This window comes from Gigantopelta aegis, chromosome 10 (assembly GCF_016097555.1).
Source record: "Gigantopelta aegis isolate Gae_Host chromosome 10, Gae_host_genome, whole genome shotgun sequence".
NCBI lineage: Eukaryota > Metazoa > Mollusca > Gastropoda > Neomphalida > Peltospiridae > Gigantopelta > Gigantopelta aegis.
In genome coordinates, this window is record NC_054708.1 from 22,331,061 (window position 1) to 22,358,068 (window position 27,008).

Here is a 27,008-nt window from a genome sequence, read left to right on the forward strand (position 1 = left end):
GTAGTAGTTTTGCAACTTTAAGAAAGCACCTTTAATCTGTAGTAGTTTTGCAACTTTTAGAAAGCACCTTTAATTTGTAGTAGTTTTTAGCCCTCTCCGCAAAAAATAAATAAATCAGAAGACATTTTATGAAAAACCTAGACGATTAAAACTGACGTTAGCCTTTCTGTCGCCGTCTACAGTTGTAACCCCAAATGTATTTTATATGCAAATTGAATTACTTGATTACAGTAACGAGAGGGCAGTCTGAGCTGGGGGCTGCTGGAGAAGCTGGCAAAAGACAGGCAGCAGTGGCGACCTCTGGTTACAGCCTTATGTGCTTCTTAGCACGAAGGGGATTAAGCAAGTAACTGTTATAGGCGTATAGTTGAAAGTATAGTCTTTACGTTTTAAAACGAAAATAAATGTATACTTTTGGCGAGAAACGGCTTTGACAGAACCCTATTTAATTTTGAGATTGAATGGAAAAATAACCGGCACTCCTTTTCCCCCGACGCTATATAACCGTAAATAAAATGTGTTGAGTGCGTCGTTAAATAAAACATTTCCTTTCTCCTTTAATCCGCCACCTGCATAAACGTTTTATAAAGGTGGTGTGTGTGTGTGTGTGTGTGTGTGTGTGTGTGTGTGTTTGTGTGTGTGTGTATTTGTGTGTGTATGTGTTGTGTGTTTGTGCGTGTATTTGTGTGTGTGTGTGTATGTGTGTTGTGTGTGTGTGTCTCCTTAATATTTGGCAAGGCTTAAACTGTTTACAACAGACATTCTATTCTTCTACGCAAATATCAATAGACCATCCCCCCCCCCCCCCCCTTGTTAGCCACGAGACAGTGTCACTATTTATGTTGCCAATAATACGTCACAAGCCGCCCCGATTATTTCTGTGTCAAATCCATTTTTAGCAGTCATCAGTGACCGGCGTTAAAAATGTGATTAAGTGTGAACGTGGAATTCCACTTGTGTATTTCGACGAAATGGAACGCCACCCATTGTAATTTGAGCACTGGTCTTTGAACACCCATCTGTCGCCAAACGATAGACATAAGCCTCGGCGGTGCAATCGTTCCATTACTTATTCATAGAAAATGGGAACTGTTATCTACCGACCACAGTTTTATTGCTGCGCCGCCAACTGCGCGAAAACATCACTCTGCCGTGCCAATGCATGCAGAGCTGAAACGGTCGGTTGAACCGATATTGCCGTAAGTGGGTCTGCTCGTGGTTGCATAGCACCAAAGCAGAAGGTTCCGGGTCAAAGTTCGAAGTCAAATATCTACGGAGTAAAAACAACTGCGGCTCTGATTGGTAGTAATATGTGACACTGATTACTACTATCTGTGCAAATACAGTCAACCTTCTTTATAACGACCAAGTTGGTGCAATACTGTATTACTTGTCTTGCCGTTATAACAAATTTACCGTTATAACGATAGTGAAGAATTAACTCCCTTTGCTTGGCAAATGATTGTTAATTTTGTTAACCGGCCTCGGTGGTGTCGTGATTAAGCCATTGGGTATACGGCTGACAAGTACAGGGTTCGCAGCCCGGTACCGGCTCCCACCCAGAGCGAGTTTTAACGACTCGATGGGTACGTGTAAGACCACTAACCACTAACAACTAACCCACTGTCCTGGACAGACAGCCCAGATGAGGTGTCTGCCCAGGACATCGTGCACGAACCCGACGGGTAGATGTAAGACCACTACACCCTCTTCTCTCTTACTAACCATTAACCACTAACAACTAACCCACTGTCTTGGATAGACATCCCAGATAGATGTGGTGTGTGCCCAGGAAAGTGTGTTTGGACCTTAATTGGATATAAGCACGAAAATAAGTTGAAATGAAATAAAAAACTTATTTTGTTGAAAATACACATGCTGTATTATAAATATGTACTGAACTGTTATCCAGTGCCAATGAATAAATACACTTCTATTTAGTATATAGTTGGCGGGATTTAGCTCAGTTGGTTGAGTGCTCGCTCGAGGTGCTTGCGTCACAGGATCGAACCACCTCGGTGGATCCATTCACTTGATTGGGATTTTTCTCATTCCAAACAGTGCACCACAACTGGTCAAAAGCTGAGGTATGTGTTTTCCTGTCTGTTGGAAAGTGCATATAAAAGATCCCTTGCTGCATTAGGAAAAATGTAGCGAGTTTCCTCTGATGACTACGTGTCAGAATTACCAAATGTTTGACATCCAATAACCCATCATTAATTAATCAATGTGCTCTAGTAGTGCCGTTAAACAAAATTATATCAAATTAAATGGCACTTTTTAATGTTACTAGAAATAGAAATTGATTTGTATCAGTATGTAATAGGATAACAGTGGGCTATTGGTTAGTGGTTAGTGAGAGAGAAGAGGGTGTAGTGGTCCTGGACGGAGGAGACGGCGAAGGCCGGCACCTGCGCCCACGACAGGCGTGCACTACAACAGCTGGCTCCACCTACCAATGGAGTCGTTAAACCTCGCTCTTGGTGAGAGCCGGAACCGGACTGTGAACTCTGTACATACCAGCTTTATGTCCGATGGCTTAACCACGACACCACCGAGGCCGTTCATGTGTATTATAAGGATAAATCGTCGAGAAAATACTCGATTATGTAACCGGGCCAACGGCTGTCCACAGCACCATATGGTAATTTGTTTGCATTTCTACTTAATAACTTAAGGTGATTTTAGCTCTACGATCGCTTTGTAAAACTGGGTCCTAGAATGCCGTGAGTACCTACTGTGCTCATTATATATAATAGCCGTCACACTTTTTACTGTCATATTAAATATATATATATATATATATATATATATATATATATATATATATATATATATATATAAGTATACTTAAATATCGTTGTTATTTAAGATGTAATATTTACATTTAAAACAAAAATTACCGAATTCTCTTTGCAAGAAACACCCATTATGTGACATTTTAATAAATCTCCTTTAACATAAACCTTCTCTGTCATAAACTACGCACAATAAATAGTAAATTTATTTGTCTTTTTTTGTATTTTATGGGCTGTAAGAAAAGAAAATGGTGATCAGTCGAACATCGTTACTGTAGATGTTGAGTCGGTTCTCATTTTTGACATTACGTTTGGTATCACGTGCCGTTTGAAAAATATGAAATATATCAAAGTTTAAAATTTTACCATCAATACACATCATTATAAACTGTTTTATTATTATTGTTTTAAAAAAAAATTCAATGTTCTACATTGTACAATTTGGCCGCTAATCAACTTCAAAAAGTGGGTATTTTTAATAATTGTATTTATTTATTTTATTTATTTTTTAAAATGTTAATTTAATTTAATTTAATTTAATTTAATTTAATTTAATTTTGTTTTGTTTTGTTTTATTTTATGTTATTATATGTTATTTTATGCTATTATATTTTATTTTATTTTGTTTTATTTTATTTTGATTTGATTTGATTTGATTTATTATAATTTTTTTTTATTAAAATCACCCGATATATATATCTTTGAAGTAATAATATAGTCATATTTATTTTCCACTCAAAAACATTTATTATTTTCAGCTCATTCATTTTAGAACCAGAAAGTTGGAACTACTTGCAATTGCTGTCTTGAGACGCTTGGAGCAGATAAATGTTCTTTATAAAGACTTTGGCATCAACGGTTCTCTTTTGAACATCAACAATTGTCGGCCATATTTAGCTTTCAAATTACCACTCGAATACCACGGATCTTTGAAGCGGAATTGCGCTAATGGCAATACAAGTAAATAACTATAGAGAACTGCGGCAGACAATGCCAAAACGAAATCGTAATAGAGTGTTCTTCGTCATAAAAGGTTTCGCTAAAATGTTATGAAACTATTCAGTCATTAAGGTGTATTTTGGTAAAGGTTGTAACTCCTTTGGCGACAGAATCTAATGCAAAATACTGAGATAGTTATGACGAGATTGGCATTGCAATATTTATATTCTCTGGGGGATAATAATTAAAAGAGAGACAGAAAAAAAAGATGGATCTGTTCAAAATACAAAATTGACAACAATAACAACAGCATAAAAAAGGACACAGAATAAAAAGACAAAAAAGAGACAAAAACCCCACGACTTCCCTCCTAATCACCCCCCCCAACCCCCCCCCCCCCAAAAAAAAACCCCCAAAAAAAAACCCAACCCCAAAACAACCAACCGACAACACAGAAATAAAATAACAATTAACAAACATCCAAAAAACACACACACAAAGCAAATGTTCGTTTAGAACATTTACCGTTAGTAATTGTTAGCTATCATAGGTATCTTAAATGAAATACATATTAGCCCAGTGGTAAAGCGCTCGCTTATTGTGCGGTCGGTTTGAGATCGATCCCCGTCGGAGGACCCATTGGGCTATTTCTCGTTCCAGCCAGTGCAGCACGACTGGTATACCAAAGGTCGTGGTATGTGCTATCCTGTCTGTGGGATGGTGCATGTAACAGATTCCTTGCTACTAATGGAAACATGTAGCGGGTTTCCTTTCTAAGACTATATGTCTGAATTACCAAATGTTTGACATCCAATAGCCGATGATTAATAAATCAATGTGCTCTAGTGGTGTCGTTAAACAAAACAAACTTCTTCATCACGTTTCTAGCAGATTCCGTGATGTTTTGAGCCTTTGATTAATCACTGAATTTACCATAAACAATTATAGGTATACAAACTGTTTACAACTATAAGCTTAAGATGTACGCACAAAATTGATGTGTGATGCTAGGTTCAAACTAATAACTGTCACGACGAAATTGGCCAACTCGCCGATCTCACGGCATCTACGACGGTCTAGTTGCTAGTCTTGGCACTCTTAATACTAAATTACCGTCGTATACTACGATCAATTAGTTGACAATCTGAGCGCAGCCGTCTATGTCGGGAGTTTGGTAAATTACATCGTTAGCGTCGAGTCGGCCAACTCCGTCCTGACCGTTGCCAGTCTAACCCTAGCATAACACGTTTAACCTGATGGTCATCCTCTGTAGATTTTTCAGTATTTATTTCCCACTAGTAAACATATAACTTTAATTGTAAATGTTACGGACGTTTAGTTTAAAGTCATAACCTTTGCATTTAGCATGAAGCCGCCTTTATGCAACTATGGTAACAGGCTTTTTAAAGATGTAGTTGTATTTGAGTTTTGCAGTTGTAAAATATGTTATATCCTACACTGCATGTATTACCGTTAATAATAATAATAATAAATAAAAGAACAAAAATGCCCCCGCCCCCAACTAAACCATTTATATGAAATAGAATAGAATATAATATAATAGAATAGAATAGATGTTTAACGACACCCCAGCACGAAAATACATCGGCTATTGGGTGTCAAACTATGGTAAAAACTATTTATATAGTTACTTTTTAAATGAAAGCGCATTTAGGCCGATTATTTGTTAAAGCAGCAATGTCGAATATAATGTTAACATTTAAACATTTAGAATAGATAATCATCTTTAACTTTTATCTCGAAAAATAATACAATTTTAGCTCATAGATGTTGGATACCAGGAAGCGTCCGTGGGAAGGCGGGAGGCACTGGTTCCCCAAATCTGAAAATACCCACCCCTACCGATTTTATTAAAACTATAGTTCAGGGGCCTAATTCACTAAACTCTCGCAACTTTGCGATATCGCAGTGCAGTGCTAAAAGACTTGCAAAGAGGATGCTTTGTTGTCTAGAAGAGCCTAAGAGAGCTTTGTGAATTAGGCCCCTGGTCGTATATAAAAAAGACCGTTTGTGTGAAACGAGCACCGATGAATTAACATGTAGGCATATAGTGCATAAACATATAATTCATTAAAAAAACCATATTATTACGTTTTAAACCAATACCAAATCAAACTAAAACATTTTTTTTTAAATCAGAGAGTAAATATATATAAAAATATATAGATATTAATATCGAGGTGATGACAAAATGCTAGAACAACCAAAGAGTGCAGCTTATCCTTTAATAATACTGAACTAATCGATGAGGCAATACTTGTCTGTTCTATTAATTGCCTTCATACCTGTGTTACCGGCCTCGGTGGCGTCGTGGCAGGCCATCGGTCTACAGGCTGGTAAGTACTGGGTTCGGATCCCAGTCGAGGCATGGAAATTTTAATCCAGATACCGACTCCAAACCCTGAGTGAGTACTCCGCAAGGCTCAATGGGTAGGTGTAAACCACTTGCACCGACCAGTGATCTATAACTGGTTCAACAAAGGCCATGGTTTGTGCTATCCTGCCTGTGGGAAGCGCAAATAAAAGATCCCTTACTGCTAATCGGAAGAGTAGCCCATGTAATGGCGACAGCGGGTTTCCTCTCAAAATCTGTGTGGTCCTAACCATATGTCTGACGCCATATAACCGTAAATAAAATGTGTTGAGTGCGTCGTTAAATAAAACATTTCTTTCTTTTATATATATTACTACAAATTAGGCATAGGTTAAAACTTCTTTTATAATACAGGTATAAAGACAACTTATGGAACAGTCAAGTCTCTATGTATTGCTTCATCGATTAGTTCGGTATCATTAAAGGGTATGCTGCATACTAGTAATAACAAGGCCTTCCTGGGGCTATGACCTACTTTCCGTGACCTTGACCTTGGTGTACTTGGCAGGTGTGAGTCATAGTGGTGTGGTCTACTAGGGTGAACGCTCGCCCGTGTCCCTGGCCGACTTAGGTTGGTACTGATGTCCTTGGACTGGCCCTGACCGACTTAAGTTGGTACTGATGTCCTTGGACTGGTTCTGACCGATTTGTTTAGCATTGATCGACTTAGAAGGCAGTGACTGGTATACCTGGGCAGGTGTGCGACCTTGGTGTAAGTCATAGCCTTGACGTACTTGGTGTGTGACTCATCGCCTAGCCTTGTCAGGGATGGTGTAAGATCATTAATTGCTACTAATGGGAAAGTGCAGCGGGTTTCCTCTCTAAAACTGTCAGAAGTATGTTTCACATCCAATAGCCGATGATTAATAAATCGAGATGCTCTAGTGGTGCCGTTAACCTACCACATCTAAGGACTGCCCGACGCGAGGTAGTGTATTTAATTTTAGCGCGCTGAATGATGAATGGTTATCACTGTTTACATCCGGCAAGTGATGGTATCTTGTGTTGTCAGTCTCTAAATAAAATACTCTACGGAACTTCTAGAAGTTAAGTTCTCAAAGTCTGGCAGAAAGACGAAATGATTGAAATAGGTGAAAAAAGGAATTCTCGTTCTACACTATCTGATAGCACATTCACAAGATTATTATGAACTGACCTATTTCGTCGCTTCATCCCGCGAGCACACACACACCCACACATATATATGGTTTAAATGACAGATTTTGCTTATGTCTCGGTAGCTCAGTCGTTAGCGTAGTCGACTTGAGCGTGAAAGGTACGTCGTTCGTATCTCATGTGGTAGAAGTATTTTTCTTCTATTATTATTTTTTAAATTAGTTTATTTATTTATTTATTTATTTGTTTTTATTTTATTTATTTATTTATTTGTTTATTTATTTATTATGTTCAAGCAGAACCCAATACAAGCATCCTCTAATAACCCTGTGTGGACGGGACGTAGCTCAGTGTTCCGTTGATGTGCGGTAGGTCTGGGATCGATCCCCGTCGGTGGGCCCATTGGGCTATATCCAGCCAGTGCTCCACAACTGGACAACGACCGTGGTATGTGCTATCCTGCCTGCTAATCGGAAGAGTAGCCCATGTAGTGGCGACAGCGGGTTTTCTCTCAAAATCTGTGTGGTCCTTAACCATATGTCCGTATAACCGTAAATAAAATGTGTTGAGTAAATAAAACATTTCCTTCCTCGTAAAATAAAGATTAATTGAATACAAATATTTATTTTTAGTATTTTGTTTTAGTCATAGGGAAAGAAAGACATATTTGTCTCGAAGAAAGGAATGTTTGTTAAGAAGAAAGGCATATGCGTTAAGGAGAAGAAAGGAATATTTGTTAAGGAGAAGAAAGGGATGTTTGTTAAGGGAAGAAAGGAATGTGTGTGTGTGTGTGTGTGTGTGTGTGTGTGTGAAACATCCCTAACCCATTGCTTTGAAGAAAGAACGACCTTGGCACACTTGGCAGGTGTCTGGCCTTGGTGTGAGTCATGGACCGCCCTTGGCATACTTGGCAGGTGTCTGGCCTTGGTATGAGTCATGCCCTGACCTACTTAGACTAGTTCCGTTGTGCCCTTGGACTGTTCCCCAGACTATTGTCCTTGGCCTACTTACGACTGGTCTTGACCTATGTAGGCTCGTATTTAGATATAAAAAGGGGTGTTTTGTTAGTAGCGTCATTCACTTGCCGAAAGTTCTGTGAACGAGATCTATTTTTGCTTTGGAGTTTGAAGATATTCTGGTACGAAGAAAATGACATCGGGATATTCGAGCAGTGTTAGTAGCAGCAGCAGTAGCGACGAGGACGACGTCTTGGTCTGCAAATGTTCAGAAAGACATACGATCAAAAGAGTGACTACCAAACAAGATGAGGAGAAGAAGAGTATTCATTATACGGATCAAACGGATGCTACACGTGACATTGGGGTTGGAACTGAAGATGGCGAACTCGTGGATGAACTCACAGATCAGACGGATGCTGCCTGTGAAACAGATGCTGCCTGTGAAACAGATGCTGCCTGTGAGGAAGATTGCTATTCGAGACGTTACGTGTTCTGTCATCGTCCCGAAATGAGACATTTCTATGCCCGGATGCTGACGTATGCTCGGTGGCCCATACAATTACGTCAAAAACCAAAAGAACTTGCCAAGGCCGGTTTCTACTACACGGGAGACCACGATGCCATCACCTGTTACTGTTGCGGACCTCGCGTCTACCGATGGAAGAAGACAGACGACCCAGTAATGGAACATTACAGACTCTCTCCAAGATGTCCTTATGTGAACAACCTCTTCAGACATTAAATGTTTTAGACACTTGTGTGCTATGTTTTCATGTTGTATGTTGTGAATAAAACCGTGAATAACAGGTTTTGCTTTCTTATTTATGTCCTGGGTCCATGAGTGTGTCTCTGGACGTGTCCCTATGGTAGTAACACTGGTAAAGGGTAATATTTTGGTAACGATTATTTTTGGGAGCTCGCACGATGAGATTTGTGCTTGGGAGGAGGGACACTGGTCATACGTATCACACACATTCAAACATTCCTGTACCATATCTTTATGCGTCATAAGGTATATAAGTAAAATAGTTTTGGAAAAACTCGTCATTTGAGGTAGAACTTTCAGAGGAGCAACATGTCAGACCAGTACAAGATATATGTACCCGACGTGGATAAGTGGACCCGTTTCTATAAACTGCAGGCACAAGGTAAACTTCAACCTCACTTCGAAATTCAACGTGGTGGGGAAAGTCAGATCATGTACAGTGTGGATCGATGTCTAGAACTCTACGATCCCACGTGGAAAAAAGAAAAAGAGGAACAGAACAAGTCCCCGACACCCAAAGTCGTCATGGTCTCCCCAACACAACAAGTGGTAGAGCAAGCCAAAGCCGATCTGAAACGGAAACAACAACAACAACAACAAAGTGGTACGGGTTGGAAAGCCCCGAAACTGCAGAAGCATTTCTAAATAAGCTATAAAAGGAACTATGTGGGTCAGATATCGTCATTTCATTTGGAGTCGTCATGCAGAGCACATGTTCAGAATGTGGTTTCACATTCTCGAGGAGAGACGCCATGTTAAGACATTTTCAACAAAAACATGCTAAAGGTCTACCACCACCACTACCACCACCACCACAGCAGCAGCACCACCACCACCACCACCACCACCACCACAGCAGCAGCCACCACCACCACCACCACCACCACCACCACCACCACAGCAGCAGCCACCACCACCACCACCACCACCACCACAGCAGCAGCCACCACCACCACCACCACCACCACCACCACAGCAGCAGCCACCACCACCACCACCACCACCCACCACCACAGCAGCAGCCGCCACCACCACCACCACCACCACCACCACAGCAGCAGCAGCATCCCCTAAGATTGCTACATCCCTTCACCATGATCGTGTCGGGACCCACGTCGTGTGGAAAGACATTTTTGGTATACAAATTGTTGAGAGATGGTAAAATCCAGCCGCCTCCCCAGCGCGTCATCTGGCTCTACAAACGATGGCAACCCCTCTATGATATGATCAAAAAGGTTGCTCGAGTGAAATTTGTTCAAGGTATACCTGAGAATTTGGAAAAGGATCGTTATTTGGATCCCAGAGTCAGAAATCTCATCGTGTTGGACGACCTGATGTGTATGGCTAATAAAGACTCAAGGATCACCGACCTGTTCACAGAAGGAAGTCATCACAGAAACTTATCCGTCATCGCTATCAACCAGAACCTGTATCACAGCAAGGACCCGACACAGAGAAGAAAACTGCCATTATCTAGCGCTGTTCAACAACCCCATCGACAAGCAGCAAGTTCTGACTTTGGCACGGCAGATGTATCCGGAAAACACTAGTCATTTCATGCATCAGTTTGAGGAAGCTACCCACAGGCCCTCCGGACATCTCTTGGTGGACTTGAAACCGACCACACCCGAATATTGGCGTCTTCGGCCTAATGGTTTAGAGACGGGGCCGTCCGAATGGTATAAAAGCACGAGCGTAACGGCGAATGTCTCAGAAGACGTGCAACCACTGTCGAAGAAAGAGCTCTACCTGCAAATTATGCAAAGGGGCGCATTCAAGAGAAAACTACCAGGCATACCCGCCTACGAAAGTGACGACGAAGAAGAAGATGATGAGGTAGAACCCTATCTGAAAAAAGTCAAGAGGATGCAGTCTTGCGATACGTGTGGTCTAGTCTTTAAAGACGGAAGCGACTTGCAGCGACACGTGAAAACGTGCGAAAAGGGAAATGGAGAGCCGTCGCCCGACCTGGAAAACGAAGGCATTCGTCTCATGGTGGAACGTGAATTCGACATCAATCGTGACTATCTCCAAAGCAAGAGGAAACGCTACGAAGAAAAAAACATGTCCCAAGATGCCATTGAAAGGAACATGAAGACATTGCAATGGAAGTTATTTAAAGACACGTACTCTCGCTTTCTGACATATATGCATTACTTTGACAAAGGTCCCAACACCAGGAAAATTTTACAGTTTGTGAATCCAGATAAAGATGTGAGACCACAGATTCGTTCTAAATTAAATCAGTATCGTTCATGGATCGGGAATATTTGGATGAACAAGACGACGACGATACCGACGATGAGGAGGACGACGATGATGAAGAGAAATGAACACTCATATTATTCGCATGTCGCCATTAAGGCCTCTCGGTGTAACCCAATGTGTGTCCATTTCATGTGTAGTTGTCACTAGAGAGACCAGTGATTGTAATTTAGAAAAAAAAAAAAAATGAAAAACCAAACCATTGCGTTTTTTTTGCGTTTTTTTACTCTATGACTAGATTTGTGATTGGATATTTCTACCGCTACTTTATAGTAGCAAGAGCTGTGTGTACAAGACAGAAAATACCACGACCTTTGATATACCAGACATAATACACTGGTTGGCTATAGCTTAATGGGCCACCGACGGGGATCGATCCTAGATCGACCACTGTATTTACCCATTTGGTAATTAAAAAGCCCTGTAAAAAGGCTTGTACTCTAGGGAAATACTTGTGTTTAAAATGCAGTTAAAAGATCATAGGTTAGGTTGGAGGGTTGAGTTGCAGTCACGCGTTCTTTCTTCAAAGCAATGGGGCTGGGGATGTTTCACACACACACACACACACACACACACACACACACACACACACACACACACACATTCCTTTCTTCCCTTAACAAACATCCCTTTCTTCTCCTTAACAAATATTCCTTTCTTCTCCTTAACGCATATGCCTTTCTTCTTAACAAACATTCCTTTCTTCGAGACAAATATGTCTTTCTTTCCCTATGACTAAAACAAAATACTAAAAATAAATATTTGTATTCAATTAATCTTTATTTTACGAGGAAGGAAATGTTTTATTTACTCAACACATTTTATTTACGGTTATACGGACATATGGTTAAGGACCACACAGATATTGATTGAGGAAAGAAAGAAATGTTTTATTTAACGACGCACTAAACACATTTTATTTACGGTTATACGGACATATGGTTAAGGACCACACAGATTTTGAGAGAAAACCCGCTGTCGCCACTACATGGGCTACTCTTCCGATTAGCAGCAAGGGATCCTACACTATCCCACAGGCAGGATAGCACATACCACGGTCGTTGTCCAGTTGTGGAGCACTGGCTGGATATAGCCCAATGGGCCCACCGACGGGGATCGATCCCAGACCTACCGCACATCAACGGAACACTGAGCTACGTCCCGTCCACACAGGGTTATTAGAGGATGCTTGTATTGGGTTCTGCTTGAACATAATAAATAAATAAACAAATAAATAAATAAATAAAATAAAAACAAATAAATAAATAAATAAATAAACTAATTTAAAAAATAATAATAGAAAAAAAAAAAACTTCTACCACATGAGATACGAACGACGTACCTTTCACGCTCAAGTCGACTACGCTAACGACTGAGCTACCGAGACATTGGCAAAATCTGTCATTTAAACCATATATATGTGTGGGTGTGTGTGTGCTCGCGGGATGAAGCGACGAAATAGGTCAGTTCATAATAATCTTGTGAATGCGCTATCAGATAGTGTAGAACGAGAATTCCTTTTTTCACCTATTTCAATCATTTCGTCTTTCTGCCAGACTTTGAGAACTTAACTTCTAGAAGTTCCGTAGAGTATTTTATTTAGAGACTGACAACACAAGATACCATCACTTGCCGGATGTAAACAGTGATAACCATTCATCATTCAGCGCGCTAAAATTAAATACACTACCTCGCGTCGGGCAGTCCTTATACGTGGTAGGTTAACGGCACCACTAGAGCATCTCGATTTATTAATCATCGGCTATTGGATGTGAAACATACTTCTGACAGTTTTAGAGAGGAAACCCGCTGCACTTTCCCATTAGTAGCAATTAATGATCTTACACCATCCCTGACAAGGCTAGGCGATGAGTCACACACCAAGTACGTCAAGGCTATGACTTACACCAAGGTCGCACACCTGCCCAGGTATACCAGTCACTGCCTTCTAAGTCGATCAATGCTAAACAAATCGGTCAGAACCAGTCCAAGGACATCAGTACCAACTTAAGTCGGTCAGGGCCAGTCCAAGGACATCAGTACCAACCTAAGTCGGTCAGGGACACGGGCGAGCGTTCACCCTAGTAGACCACACCACTATGACTCACACCTGCCAAGTACACCAAGGTCAAGGTCACGGAAAGTAGGTCATGGCCCCAGGAAGGCCTTGTTACTACTCATACTTTGTTCTAGCATTTTGTTATCACCTCGATATTAAAAATGACATTTAATCGATATAAATGATGGCAATTTGTTACGGGACTTTTTTTTATTTAAACAGAAATATTTTGTAAAAAAAAATGTTATGAGAGTTGGTATAGGTTTAAAAACTTAATAATAATAATATTTTATATTAGCATTATTTATTATATAGGTATGTGTTACATCATCAGTCCCCCACCCCACCCCGCGTGGTATAGGGGTGGCAACATTCACAAGTGTTTCCTCGAGAGTGGCAAATACAGCACGTGTTTAGTATATCTCTTGGACATTTTAAGATTAGTTTTATATTATTATTATTCTTTTATTCTTATTTTATAAGCCTTTGTGATAATATCTTAAAATATGTTATCCGTTTTATGTTGATAATTCGGTGCAATATTGTTTCCTTACCACTGTTTTCACAGTCTGACCATCGCGTTTATTTTTACTTTTTCATATACATGTACTTCATTGTGTCTCTCATAAAAATGACTCTTTTTATAGACGTCTACACTATTTTTATTAATAATTTAGGAATTTTAAATTAATGTTGATTATCATTAACCTTTGTTTGACTGGGCAGTAGTAGAATATTAATTAATTAATTAATTCAAGTGCGTTGTGACGGTACATGCTCTTAATTTCTTTTCGCCTTTGGCGATATTAATTGTTTTAGAGGGCCGTGTGCAGTTCCAATATGCACTTAGCACAGGTGGGCACCTTGTTACGTAATACCTTCGCGCGACCTTGCATCCCAATATGCACTTAGTCCAGATGTGGAGGCCATGTGGCCAGTAGTTACGTAATACCTCCGCTAGTGCGGTTTTTACAACCGTGATTTTGGCGACTAGGCGTCATTGAGTCTGGCGATCTAAGAGAAAGATATGCCGTCTTGGTCGCTGTGGAATATCACTTGATAGGGGGAGGACCGCCTTGTACCCCCAGGCGATATTTGGAGTTTTAAAATAAATAGCTAGGGTTTTAGAGATATCGGGGAGAAACATATTGGAAGGCGTCCAGGGGGAACGTTAGTCCGTTTGGACTTGGTAATTATATATTTTCTGCTCTGTGTATAACCTTGATGTGATTGATGTGACTTTAAATATTTTAATACTGTATTATACCAATATTATTTAGACGGTGCTGCCGGTCATCTGACGCAGTATAATGTAGGCTCACCGTTCTGATATGTATATATAAAGCTTATCAAGTCATCCTAGAGGACCTAGGTAAACTGTAGGTTATTGTCTTTATTGTGATAGGTACCAGTATTAAGTCTGTATTACAAGGTTATTGAATGAGTAGTTAGGGTTAATTAAAAATTAACCAGTTAGGAATAGAGTTGTAATTCCTTTATTAATTAAGTTCTCCTGGAAGCGTTTCTCCATTATCAAACGTGTGTGTGTTAGCGTTTCTCAATTATCACACGTGTGGGTGTGGTGTCACGGTGAAGTGATTAGCATATTGTGTAAACTAGACACCTAGAGATTAACTAATTAAGTGATCAGTTCTGGGTTGTTATTATTTGTTGTTGTTAATTGACTACTGCGGCAGTACATTTGTCAGCGTAGGTTAATACAGATTCCAAAGTGTATTGTGTTTTTGTTGTGTTTTCTAGTGAACTAGACGTGCTATAGTAATATAAACTTTATATAAGATCTTATCTCTGATCATACCTAGACGAGCCAGCGGGTATAACTGCCTGTTACAGAGAGATCTAATAGATATACAGTTAGGAGAGATATTCGGACAATCGTGTTTCATTCGGTTACGGGTATTATAGGATCCCCGTGACAGGAGTGAAAATTGGGGCGCTCGTCCCGGATCTGAAACGGGACACGCATATTTAAAAAAGTATTGTTTGTAAATGGGGGCTTTATAAATTATTTTTACAAATAACTATAAGTAGCAACGTTGTTCACTAGAAAATTAATTAATAATAAGTGCGTCATATCTAAACATGGATAAGAATTTGCTGGATAGGCCTACGCTCAGTGTAGTGGAGATTAAGCGAGCACGTAAGGCCGAGTTAGTTGAAATCGCGGGTGAGCGAGAAATTGATTTAACATCAGCTAAAACCTTAGGAGATATAAGGACAATTATTATCCAGGAAGTTTTTGGTGATAGTCCTGTTATGGAAGACAGTGAGATTGTTCCAGAGATAGAGATAAATGAGTTAAGTGTGGAACAACAATTAGCTTTTAAAAAACTTGAGTACGAAAGAGAAGAACGTGCATTAGATAGATAGAGAGAGAGAGAGAGAGAGAGAGAGAGAGAGAGAGAGAGAGAGAGAGAGAGAGAGAGAGAGAGAGAGAGAGAGAGAGAGAGAGAGAGAGAGGAGAGAGGGATAGAGAATTCCAGTTAGAAAAATTAAAAGTGGAACATGAGTTAAAGTTGAATACTGAAGAAGTTAGACGAGAGGCAGGAAATGGTTTTAACATGTCTGAGGCTTATAGATCAGTGCCTGTATTTGATGACCAGGAGGTAGAAATGTTCTTCCAACTTTTTGAACGGGCCGCTAAGCAGCTAAATTGGCCGCAGTCTAAGTGGACATTGTTAGCCGTGTCTAAGTTTAAGGGGAAGGCTAGTGTAGCTTATAATTCAATGAGTGATGAGCGAGCAAGTCAGTACGACCTAGTTAAGGCTGCAGTGTTGAGAGCGTATGAATTACGACCTGAGGATTATGGTTTACGGTATAGCGAGTTGAGAAAAACGCAGGCTCAGTCTTATAGTGTGTTTGTGGCTAAGAAGGCAGGGATGTTTGATAAATGGGTGGTGTCTCATCAGGTAGAGTCATATACCGAGTTACGGGAGTTGTTGATCTTACAGGACATTAAAAATGGATTACCAGTTAGCTTACGTATTCATTTAGAGGATCGTGATATCAAAAAGATAGAGGAGGCAGGCATTGTGGCAGATGACTACGTGTTAATACACAAAGCTCAGGCAGTACAGGGTAGCTCTTTACAACAGGGTGATAAGAAGAAATTTCAGCCAGGTTTTTCCCGGGAAAGTAACTATCGGGGAGAGTCTTCTAGTTGGTCAGCTAGTCAGGCAAGGAATGTACCTGGTGGGCAAAGTAAGGATAAACCTGCATTATCAGCCAATGCACGAACTTTTCGTCCACATTGCAGTTACTGTAAAAAGGATAACCACCTTGTAGGGGACTGTTTTAAAAGGAAACGCGATAATGCGCAAGTGGTCGGTTTAGTGAGGTCAGCTCCGTTAGCGAGAGAGTTAATGGTTAGTCCCATGGCAGAGAAAGTAAACCCGTATGTGTCCACTGGTATAGTTTGTGATGTGAAACAAGAATTGAGTCCTAAGGCAATATCAATCTATCGAGATACAGGCTGTAGCCAGTCGCTGATAACATCAGATTGTTTAGCTGGTATACAGAATTCAGATACAGGACGTAGTTTGGCTTTAACCTCGGTTACTGGAGAAAAAAATGGTTGTCCGGTTACATAACGTTTTCTTGTGTTCGAAGTTTGTGACGGGACCAGTCATTATGGGTGTTGTAAAGGACTTGCCTGTTGAAAACATTGGAGTTTTGTTGGGTAATGATTTGACTAGTCAGTGTTGTCAGCCGAAATGTGACCAATTGTTAATTAAAGACAGCCCTTTACTAGTAGGAGAGAGTGAGGTTGATGAGATTAGATATCCTGCGTGTGTAATGACTAGGGCTATGGCCAGAAGGGTAAAACGAGACCCAGGGAATATTTGTGATTTGTCTGATACATGTGTGAGCCATGAAATTGGAGTGGATGAGGATATCAGTAAAATGGTAGATAAGTCAACTGACGAACAAAATGTGGTGGAACCTGTTGATCTCCCGCAGAGGGGAAATGAACCAGTTGTGGTTGATAGAGGGGACTTACCTTGTAATAGACAAGAGTTAGTTCTAGAGCAGGGCGCTGATCCAAATTTGTTGACAGCTCGCACTACATTGTTAACTGAGAAAGGCTAGAAGGCTAGAAAGGCTAGAAGGCTAGAAAGCAACTGAGCCATGCTCAGAGCAAAATAAAATCAGTGTTTGATAGGAAGGCTAGGAGTCGGGAATTTAAACCAGGGAATAAGGTGCTGATGTACCTTCCCATTAAACGGGGTTCATTGCAGAACAGGTATTTCGGGCCCTATGTTGTGCACAAACGGGTTAATGAGACAGGGTATGTGATAAACACTCCTGATAGGGTTAGGAAAAGTAGGTATTGTCACATCAATTTGCTAAAAGGTTATTTTGACAGACTGCCGATAGTTCCAGAGTTACCGGTCCAAATTGAGAGTCACTCAATTTCCTGTGATGACGTCAAGACTGCAGAGATCAAGTTGGCCAACGGCCAGATTCTAGCAGACTTGAGGCCCCGGCGAGAAAAGTTGACTACGCTGATACAAGACAATGTTTCCATTTATCATGACCTTCCAACGGTTACCAACACCTTAAGCCAGGATGTGCGCTTGGAACCCAACGCTACACCGATTCGACAGCATGCCTATCGGAGAAAACCTGGAAAACGTGCGACACTGAAAAAGAAAGAAACGAAGTTCCAGTAGTCAGTTGAATGCGAGAAGTCATTCAACCGTCTCAAGGAGATGCGCTACTCGTCTCCCGTGATGGCAGCACCAGACTACCGAATGCCGTTCAAGCTAGCTGTGGATGCCAGTGACGTGGGAGCTGGAGCTGTGCTGTTCCAGGAAGACGAAAATGGACTGGACCATCCTGTAAGTTTCTTCTCCAAAAAGTTTGACAAACACCAGGTGAACTATTCCACTATAGAGAAGGAAGCTTTGGCCATGGTACAAGCTCTGAAGCATTTTCAGATCTACGTGAAATCGGCAGTGCATCAAGTGGTGGTCTTTACTGACCATAATCCGCTTACTTTCATTCACAGAATGAAAGCCACCAACCAGAGAATTTTGAGATGGAGTCTTCTTCTGCAAGAATTCCCAATTACCATTGAACATATCAAGGGCACTTCTAATGTAATCGCTGATGCCCTGTCCCGAAGTTGAACGTTATGATAATGTGTTGACATTCTTGATTTCTGTTTTGTTTTTATATATTTTATTTGTATACCAGGGACTCAGTGTGATTACTGGTAGTCACCTTATTATTACATGTGTTATAAATGCCCGGATGCGTCGGTTAACGCACCTTTTGTTTTAATGTAGTATATTTCCCTATTCCTAGAGTAGAGGAAATATCCTTTTTGAGGTGGGGGTGTGTGACGGTACATGCTCTTAATTTCTTTTCGCCTGTGGCGATATTACTTGTTTTAGAGGGCCGTGTGCAGTTCCAATATGCACTTAGCCCATGTGGGCACCTTGTTACGTAATACATTCGCGCGACCGTGCATCCCAATATGCACTTAGTGCAGGTGTGGAGGCCATGTTGCCAGTAGTTACGTAATACCTCCGCGAGAGCGGTTTTTACAACCGTGATTTTGGCGACTAGGCGTCATTGAGTCTGGCGATCTAAGAGAAAGATATGCCGTCTTGGTCTCTGTGGAATATCACTTGATAGGGGGAGAACCGCCTTGTACCCCCAGGCGATATTTGGATTTTTAAAATAAATAGCTAGGGTTTTAGAGATATCGGTGAGAAACATATTGGAAGGCGTCCAGGGGGAACGTTAGTCTATTTGGACTTGGTAATTATATATTTTCTGCTCTGTGTATAACCTTGATGTGATTGATGTGACTTTAAATATTTTAATACTGTATTATACCAATATTATTTAGACGGTGCTGCCGGTCATCTGACGCAGTATAATGTAGGCTCACCGTTCTGATATATATATATATATATATATATATATATATATATATATATATATATATATATATATATATATATATATATAAAGCTTATCAAGTCATCCTAGAGGACCTAGGTAAACTGTAGGTTATTGTCTTTATTGTGATAGGTACCAGTATTAAGTCTGTATTACAAGGTTATTGAATGAGTAGTTAGGGTTAATTAAAAATTAACCAGTTAGGAATAGAGTTGTAATTCCTTTATTAATTAAGTTCCCCTGGAAACGTTTCTCCATTATCACACGTGTGTGTGTGTTAGCGTTTCTCAATTATCACACGTGTGGGTGTTGTGTCACGGTGAAGTGATTAGCATATTGTGTAAACTAGACACCTAGAGATTAACTAATTAAGTGATCAGTTCTGGGTTGTTATTATTTGTTGTTGTTAATTAACTACTGCGGCAGTACATTTGTCAGCGTAGGTTAATACAGATTCCAAAGTGTATTGTGTTTTTGTTGTGTTTTCTAGTGAACTAGACGTGCTATAATAATATATACTTTATATAAGATCTTATCTCTGATCATACCTAGACGAGCCAGCGGGTATAACTGCCTGTTACACGGAGATCTAATAGATATACAGTTAGGAGAGATATTTGGACAATCGTGTTTCATTCAGTTACGGGTATTATAGGATCCCCGTGACATGCGTTGTTAAATAAAACATTTCCTACGTTCCTGATTTAATTCATTCATTCTTCGGTTCCCTTTTGACACAAACGGACTACAGTCTGTATTAATAAAATGATATATTACATTACCATATTGCAGATTTTATTACAACAATAACGAAATGACGTGTATATGCTTTATTACATCCATAAATCTTTTCTAAACAGAGAATGATGTGTTTATCCATGTGCAAAAACAAAGGGTTCTAATAATTAATGTACGCAATAACCTTTAGTGATTTGCTAGCACGATATCGATAAGGAGGCAGACGGTATCGCCATGACAGATATAATAATCGTGCGCCTACAGATACACGTTAACACTCTAGTACTACGGTTAATAATAAATATGCAGCTACAGTGAATCGTACGACGAGATACTTGTTGTACACTCGGTTTGAGAGGTGTCAGGATAATGTCTATCATCTATGATGGCTTAGAGCATTCACGGAATATCGGGTAAAAGTATCAGCCTGAACACTTGAGTTACTGATGGTGCATGCGGTAGTTATACGGAATGATACTATGGCTTGCGAAGATGGTGTTGGTGAAGAGAAAAAATAGACAGTTTTTTTAAACGACATTGCGCACGTGTGCACATGGCATACTTAAACAAATCCAATTAGGGACTGCTTAGATCAAAATAGTATATCTGACTTGTTGACATAAATGTGTGAAGAAAAAAAAAAGAAGAAAAAAAAAAAGGAGAAAAGGCCAAAGAGGCCAAAGATAACTAATTATTAAAGGTGTTGTGTATTCTAAAAGCTCAGGAAAACGTACAGATATATCTGCATCGATACTACTTCCATGATCGGATTTCAGCACAAGTCAGACTTTTAATAGAACTTGAAGGATTTTGGACAATTTCCAAAGAGGACAACTGATACACTGAAGACAAATTGCCATAGTTTTTGAGCGATATACACTCACATAAAGACAGTTAAAGGATGTGAATTTTGAAGCCACTATACATGTACAAATACGAACACACGTACAGCCGTTACTGCTAGCTATAAAGCACGTGGAGTTTGGTTTTACAATGACTATCTTGCCAGTTTCTACGGTAAACTCAGACTCAGTTTTGAATAATTCACAGACAGATGATTGTGAGCTTTTATTTCCTGAAAGTTCAATGGTGCAAGGATACGTCACATTTGGTTTGTTGTGCACAATACCGGTTCTTACCTTATTTGGAAATGCGCTGGTAATCGCATGCTACACCAAGTTCCAATTCCTGCGTACAAAGTGTCATATTTTCGTCATATCACTTGCCACTGCCGATATTTGTGTTAGTGTGTTTGTGATGCCTTTAAGACTTTACGAAGTCATTAATAATGGAGAATGGTATTTAGGACACGTCCTATGCGACGTGGTTAACATAGCTGACGTTGCCCTGAGTACAACATCAATTCTAAACCTGGCAGGCCTTGCATTCGAACGATATCTTGTAATCTGCCGCAATTTCTTTCACCGGAAGTTGAGCAGAAGAAAAATCATCTTGCTGGTCATGCTGTGTTGGTTTCTACCAGTACTGGTTTTTGTTCTGCCAATGGCATTCAAGTGGCACGTCATCGGAATAGAACATTTAATCAACTGTGCTTCAACGTCACCTTCTCGTTGCCCGTTGCTACTGAATGTGCCATATGGTATCATAGCAACATGTACTTCCTTCCACGTCCCTTTAATCTTCATGATCGTCTGTTACTGGAGGATACTACTGGCTGCACGAAGACACACGGAAGTCGTTCGGAACTTTTCGACGCAAAGAAACCAACTGCAGCTTCAGCGGGAAACTAAAGCTGCAAGGACTCTTGGGATCGTAATGGGGTGTTTCTGTATCTGTTGGCTACCATTTAGCGTTATCAGCACGATTGGATCTCTCTCCAGCTACTCTGTTAATGTTCCTTCTGTAGTGTCCATTTCCATGTGGCTAGGGTACGCCAATTCGTGCATGAATCCTTTACTGTACTATGTTTTCAGTCACGATTTCAAGGTGGCCTACACAGCAATATTTCATTGTAGGTGTCGCTAGTCCAGAGACTAAAGGCAACCAATGGCGTAGCGAGGGGGTAGGCACGGAGGCCATGATCCCATCAAACTTTTTTTTTTACTGTTTTAAATTTGAAAAAATCATACATACATACATACATATATACATACATAGTGTGGGTTAGCCCCTTCCCCCAATAGTGGGTTGCCCCCAAATCTGAAATTCTGGCTACGTAAATGTTAAGTCTTAATATTGTTATATAATAGTTAAAAGAAAAATATATTTGAGATCATTATGGAAATAAATATTTAGATTTTTAAAGAGCATATTGCTTTGAAGACAGTTATTTAAAATCAGCAGATAACTTTAATTACCACACACTAGGTATATTGCAATAAAGAGATTAAATTATTTACCAACTGTTTAAGTGATCAGCTGTTAACTACGTATGTATATTCTGAAATTGGCGTGCATTATTTTGTGTAAGTCTTTGGATCTAATAAGTCTCCTTGAGGGTAGGTCTTAACATGGTTTTGTTAACTGTTTTACAATACGTGGGTCTGATATATAAGCGTGTAAAGTGTACTAAATGTAAATCGTTATGTGTGGATTGGAAAACAATGCTAGATTAATCAGATTTTACATTCTGAGGTTCTATTGTACGTGTAAAGTTGAATCATTAAGTAAAAGTCACTGTTAGGTTAATCTGGTACTTATATCAGTATTATTTTGTATTAAGCTGATATAAAGTGTTGTGCTTTAATAACGCATTGATGCGGAAAGTGCAATTACTATTTCCTTGCTTAGACTATGCACGATTCTTATGGAATATATGTCTAGTTTCCTTTACAAAAATTTGAACGACAAAACCGTAATACATGGTCAGGACCGTATATCTGCACAGTGCAAAGACGAATGGGCATTTTGGCAACATAGTGGTTGATTCCATGAATCTCTGTCTAGTGCCTCGGCAGTAGGAGGACAGCCACTCCCTAGGAGATCCTTTACTGGATATTTCATCCCTCTCGAGTGCACCGCCACAAAGAGGACTGCCACTCCCAGGTTTACAGTTTACTAAATCAAATTTAGTACCGGAAAGAGATCATTAGAATAAGTATAGCTGTGATGACATGCATTCATGAATCACTGTCATAACAGTGATGATACCAGGTGTTCGCGAAAGTTTAGCATATCCTGCCCCACCGGCGGTACCCGTTATGAGTACCGTAGTACCAGTCTACCGCCACATCGGTCGTCTGGGATACATTACTTCATCTATAGCTTCAGACAAGCGTACAATGCACTTTTAAATCTTTCAGAAAATAATTCAGTTCAAAATTCTAACCAGAAGAGAAAAAAAAGAAAAAAAAAGTTATAAGGCTTTGGCAATTTGTGGACAGGTTAGTTGTATATAAAAAAATTAGATATTTCCGAATCCCTGACGTGAACGCACAAAACGTTGAAATTGCATTATTCACAGCTGTAGATTCCTGACAAATAATCTACAGTGAGATCAATAGGGTGACAGGTATGGATTAAGTACATGTAAAAAGTCAACTATAGTTGGCCATAGTCGACTAACATTTTGTACAGTTTGAAATAAATTATGTTCGTCTTCAGCAAAGTACCAATCCAGAGTTCCATCCCGTAGGTGGGTATCAGATGGGTGTGTATGCTTCACGGAAAATAGTAAACTACGCAATCAAAATACAGCTATTTCAAGGTTGTAATGTTACCTTAAAGGGACATTCCGACTAATGTTTCCGACTAATAAAATACTTCTACGATTAAACTTACATATTAAATATATTTTCTTGTTTCGAATATCAGTGTCTGTATATTCAATGTGTTTCTGGTCGTCTTAATATTTGTAAGAAGCCCAAACTGGATTTTGTCTACAAATAATTTCGTATGTACGAACAAAAATATGTTTAGGAAATAAAATGAAATTTACGCTAGTACAAATATTAGCACGATGAGAAACACGTTTAATATACAGCCACTAATATGTTATGCAGGAAAATATATTTGATATGTAAATACAATCGTTAAAAAGTCTCTGTTAGTCGATAACAGCTTAAAAATTGCAGCAAACTCGGGAATGTCCCTTTAAAGAAAATATTTTATTTACTAATGCGTTGTTTTTTGTCATAGATAACTAATGAGGTAAAGTAAATAATAAACGACTGGTGAAAACCTGAGTTTATTATTTTTGATAATTAGCTTTCGCAATTTATTTATCCAACACAAAATATTAACTCTGTCAAAAAGTTTATTCTTCAAATCTAACTTGTTTCTCTCATAAAGAAAGGCCCATAACAAATGCATCTCGTGCATCTGCTGTCAGTGTAAACGTTAATCGTGTTTCAATCTCACTGCATTCGGAAACAGCATAGTAATATACATACTAAATACAATTGTATATCCTGTATCCATCGTGAAATACAAAAATGAAGATTGGAGAAATTTTACTTATAAGAATTTTGACGTTCTATAGCCGATGATAAGATAAAAATCAATGTGCTCTAGAGGCGTCGTTAAATAAAACAAAGTTTACTTTTTATAAGAATTGACCAATTAATTTTAATTGGCATGTGGGCTGTATAGTTATATTACTTCTAAAGTAAGCTAGGCTTGTTTGTGGGCCTGATATCACTTCTGGTACAAAAATTCCAGAAAAAAGCCACCAATATTTTTTTTACAGTGTGTAATGTGGAGAATATTACAGGTGTGGCAGTTAGATAACATTTATCTTACAACGCGTTGCTTCAGAAAGTGTCTATCGAACAGGGGCGAGTCGCGTACGTTTTTAAACGAATTTTAAGATAAATGGTATCTAGCGGACACAAATGTAGTATTCTGTTTGTTACATATCCTAAAAAAAACCCACCCCAGGTTTAAACGACATTTAAACGTCTTTTTCAACTTGACTACCATTGCGCTTGTAGTCAACGTGCTCGTCACAGAGCAATCAATTTCGATCCTGCTTATTGTATTGGATATTATGAATGTGGCGATTGGGTCATCGCCGTGGAGTAACCAATCACAAGTCTCAAAAGTGATCTCCAACGTATGTTGGTGACAAAAACCGGCCTCGGTGGCGTCATGGTTAAGCCATCGAACATAAGGCTGGTAGGTACAGGGTTCGCATCCATGCACCGGCTCCCACCCAGAGCGAGTTTCAACGACTCAATGGATAGGTGTAAGACCACTGCACCCTCTTCTCTCTCGCTAACAACCAACCCTCTGTCCTGGACAAACAGCCTAGATAGCCGAGGTGTGTGCCTTAATTGGAAATAAGCACTAAAATAAGTTGAAATGGTGACGGAAATGATCTACAACGGGTGATCTCTCACATGGGAAGTAAGAAGCGTGAGATCGTAAGCCATGGGCGTGAGAAAGTGACATTAGATACACATTCGTGAGACTCACGCCGAATGCGTAACAGTTGACAAGTATGTCGATTAATTATGCGAAGGTCCAGCTACTGGCAGTCATAGTCGACTGACATTTTCTATATGTTCACCATCAGTTATGTAAAAGGTCATCTATACATTTTAGATGCAATTTGTGAACATTAGCAACAAAAGCTGAACTCAGATAAACCCCTGAGAAATCACATGCTTGTTTTTTTATATGTGCTTTCTTCCAAAGGGACATTCCTGAGTTTGCTGCATTGTAAGATATTTCCGAAAATTTCTTGTTTAGAATATCAATCTCTGTATATTCAATGTGTTCTGGTCGTCTTAATATTTGTAAGAAGCCCAAACTGGATTTTGTCTTCAAATAATTTCGTACGTACGAAAAAATATATTTTAGGAACTAGAATGAAATTTAAACTAATAAAAATATTAGAACGATCAGAAACACGGTTAATATACAACCAAAATATTTTATGCAGACAAATATATTTGATATGTAATTTCAATAGTTAAAAAGTCTCTGTTAGTCGATAACATCTTACAAATTGCAGCAAACTCGGGAATGTCCCTTTAAGGGATTTTTAAAAATTGTTTATTGTCCCCAGAAACAAGCAAGGTCAAGGTTGGGGACCTTGAATCATTGATGTACATGGTATTATTGTATATACGTAAACAATACATAATTAATGCTATGCACTCGTTTAAAATGCATTTATTAAATAATATACTACTCAAAAGAATTTAAGGGTCAGACGATATTTTCGACATTATTTTCTGAATGTCAATTATATTAGCTAGACCATAATGTCACGCATGGTATTGTTCCATTTTGACGAAAGTGGGTCTAAGCAACCCATAAATGAATTAAAATCCACTGTCATTGACACTGTCGACTAGTTCTAATGGCGAAAACATGCTTACATTTGCATGTAAATTAGGGCGAAAGCGAAAGGTCTGCTAAGTGCCCATAACTTGCTTTTTCACAAAGCGCTTCATTTGCACGCTTTGCACGTGTATTCCATGTTCCCAATGCTGACTTTCCGTATAATTGGAGCTTGCGTTCGTGTACGGTGCACACTCCAAATTCGACAATGGTACGACTTCAACTGACTATCGAAGATCGAGGAAGGGCTATTGCTTGGCTTCAGGATGGCAATACGCAAAGAAATGTTGCTCTGAGACTTGGTGTCAGTCAGAGTGTCGTTGGCCGACTGTGGCAACGGTACCAAGCAACGAATTCTGTTCGAAATCGTCCACGTTCGGGAAGACCCGAAGCACTACAAATAGAGAGGACAACTACATCACCAATATGGCTCTACGTCAACGCACAACCACTGCACGCCGATTACGTGACAATCTGCGGACTGCCACTGGAACTCGAGTGTCTGATCAAACCATACGCAATCGTCTGAGAGCCAATAATCTACGCTGCTGTCGCCAGGCTGTTCGACCACCACTCCTACCACGTCACAGAACGGCCAGACGTCACTGGTGCACACTTCATCTGCGGTGGCAACGTGTTCAGTGGGGTCGAGTGATGTTCACTGATTAGTCCAGGTTTAGTCTCCAGTTCAACGACGGTCAGGTTCGTGTCTACAGATGTCCTGGGGAGCGCTTCGCTGACGTTAACGTTAGACAACGTCACCGGTTCGGTGGTGGCAGCGTCATGGTGT

At 39.7% G+C, this 27,008-nt stretch overlaps 1 protein-coding gene and 1 long non-coding RNA gene across 2 annotated transcripts; both read left to right on the forward strand.

Moving 5' to 3' along the window:
* Nucleotides 1-229: 229 nt before the first annotated feature.
* Nucleotides 230-7,604, forward strand: LOC121383030. The gene is made up of 3 exons (XR_005959243.1): nt 230-346; nt 3,557-3,758; nt 7,548-7,604. It is a non-coding gene; the product is annotated as an uncharacterized LOC121383030 (long non-coding RNA).
* A 13,451-nt stretch (nt 7,605-21,055) lies between these two features.
* Nucleotides 21,056-21,955, forward strand: LOC121383535 (5-hydroxytryptamine receptor 4-like). The gene has a single exon (XM_041513621.1). It carries the CDS (start codon nt 21,056-21,058, stop codon nt 21,953-21,955), a length of 900 nt encoding a protein of 299 aa, XP_041369555.1.
* The last annotated feature ends 5,053 nt before the right edge of the window (nt 21,956-27,008 follow it).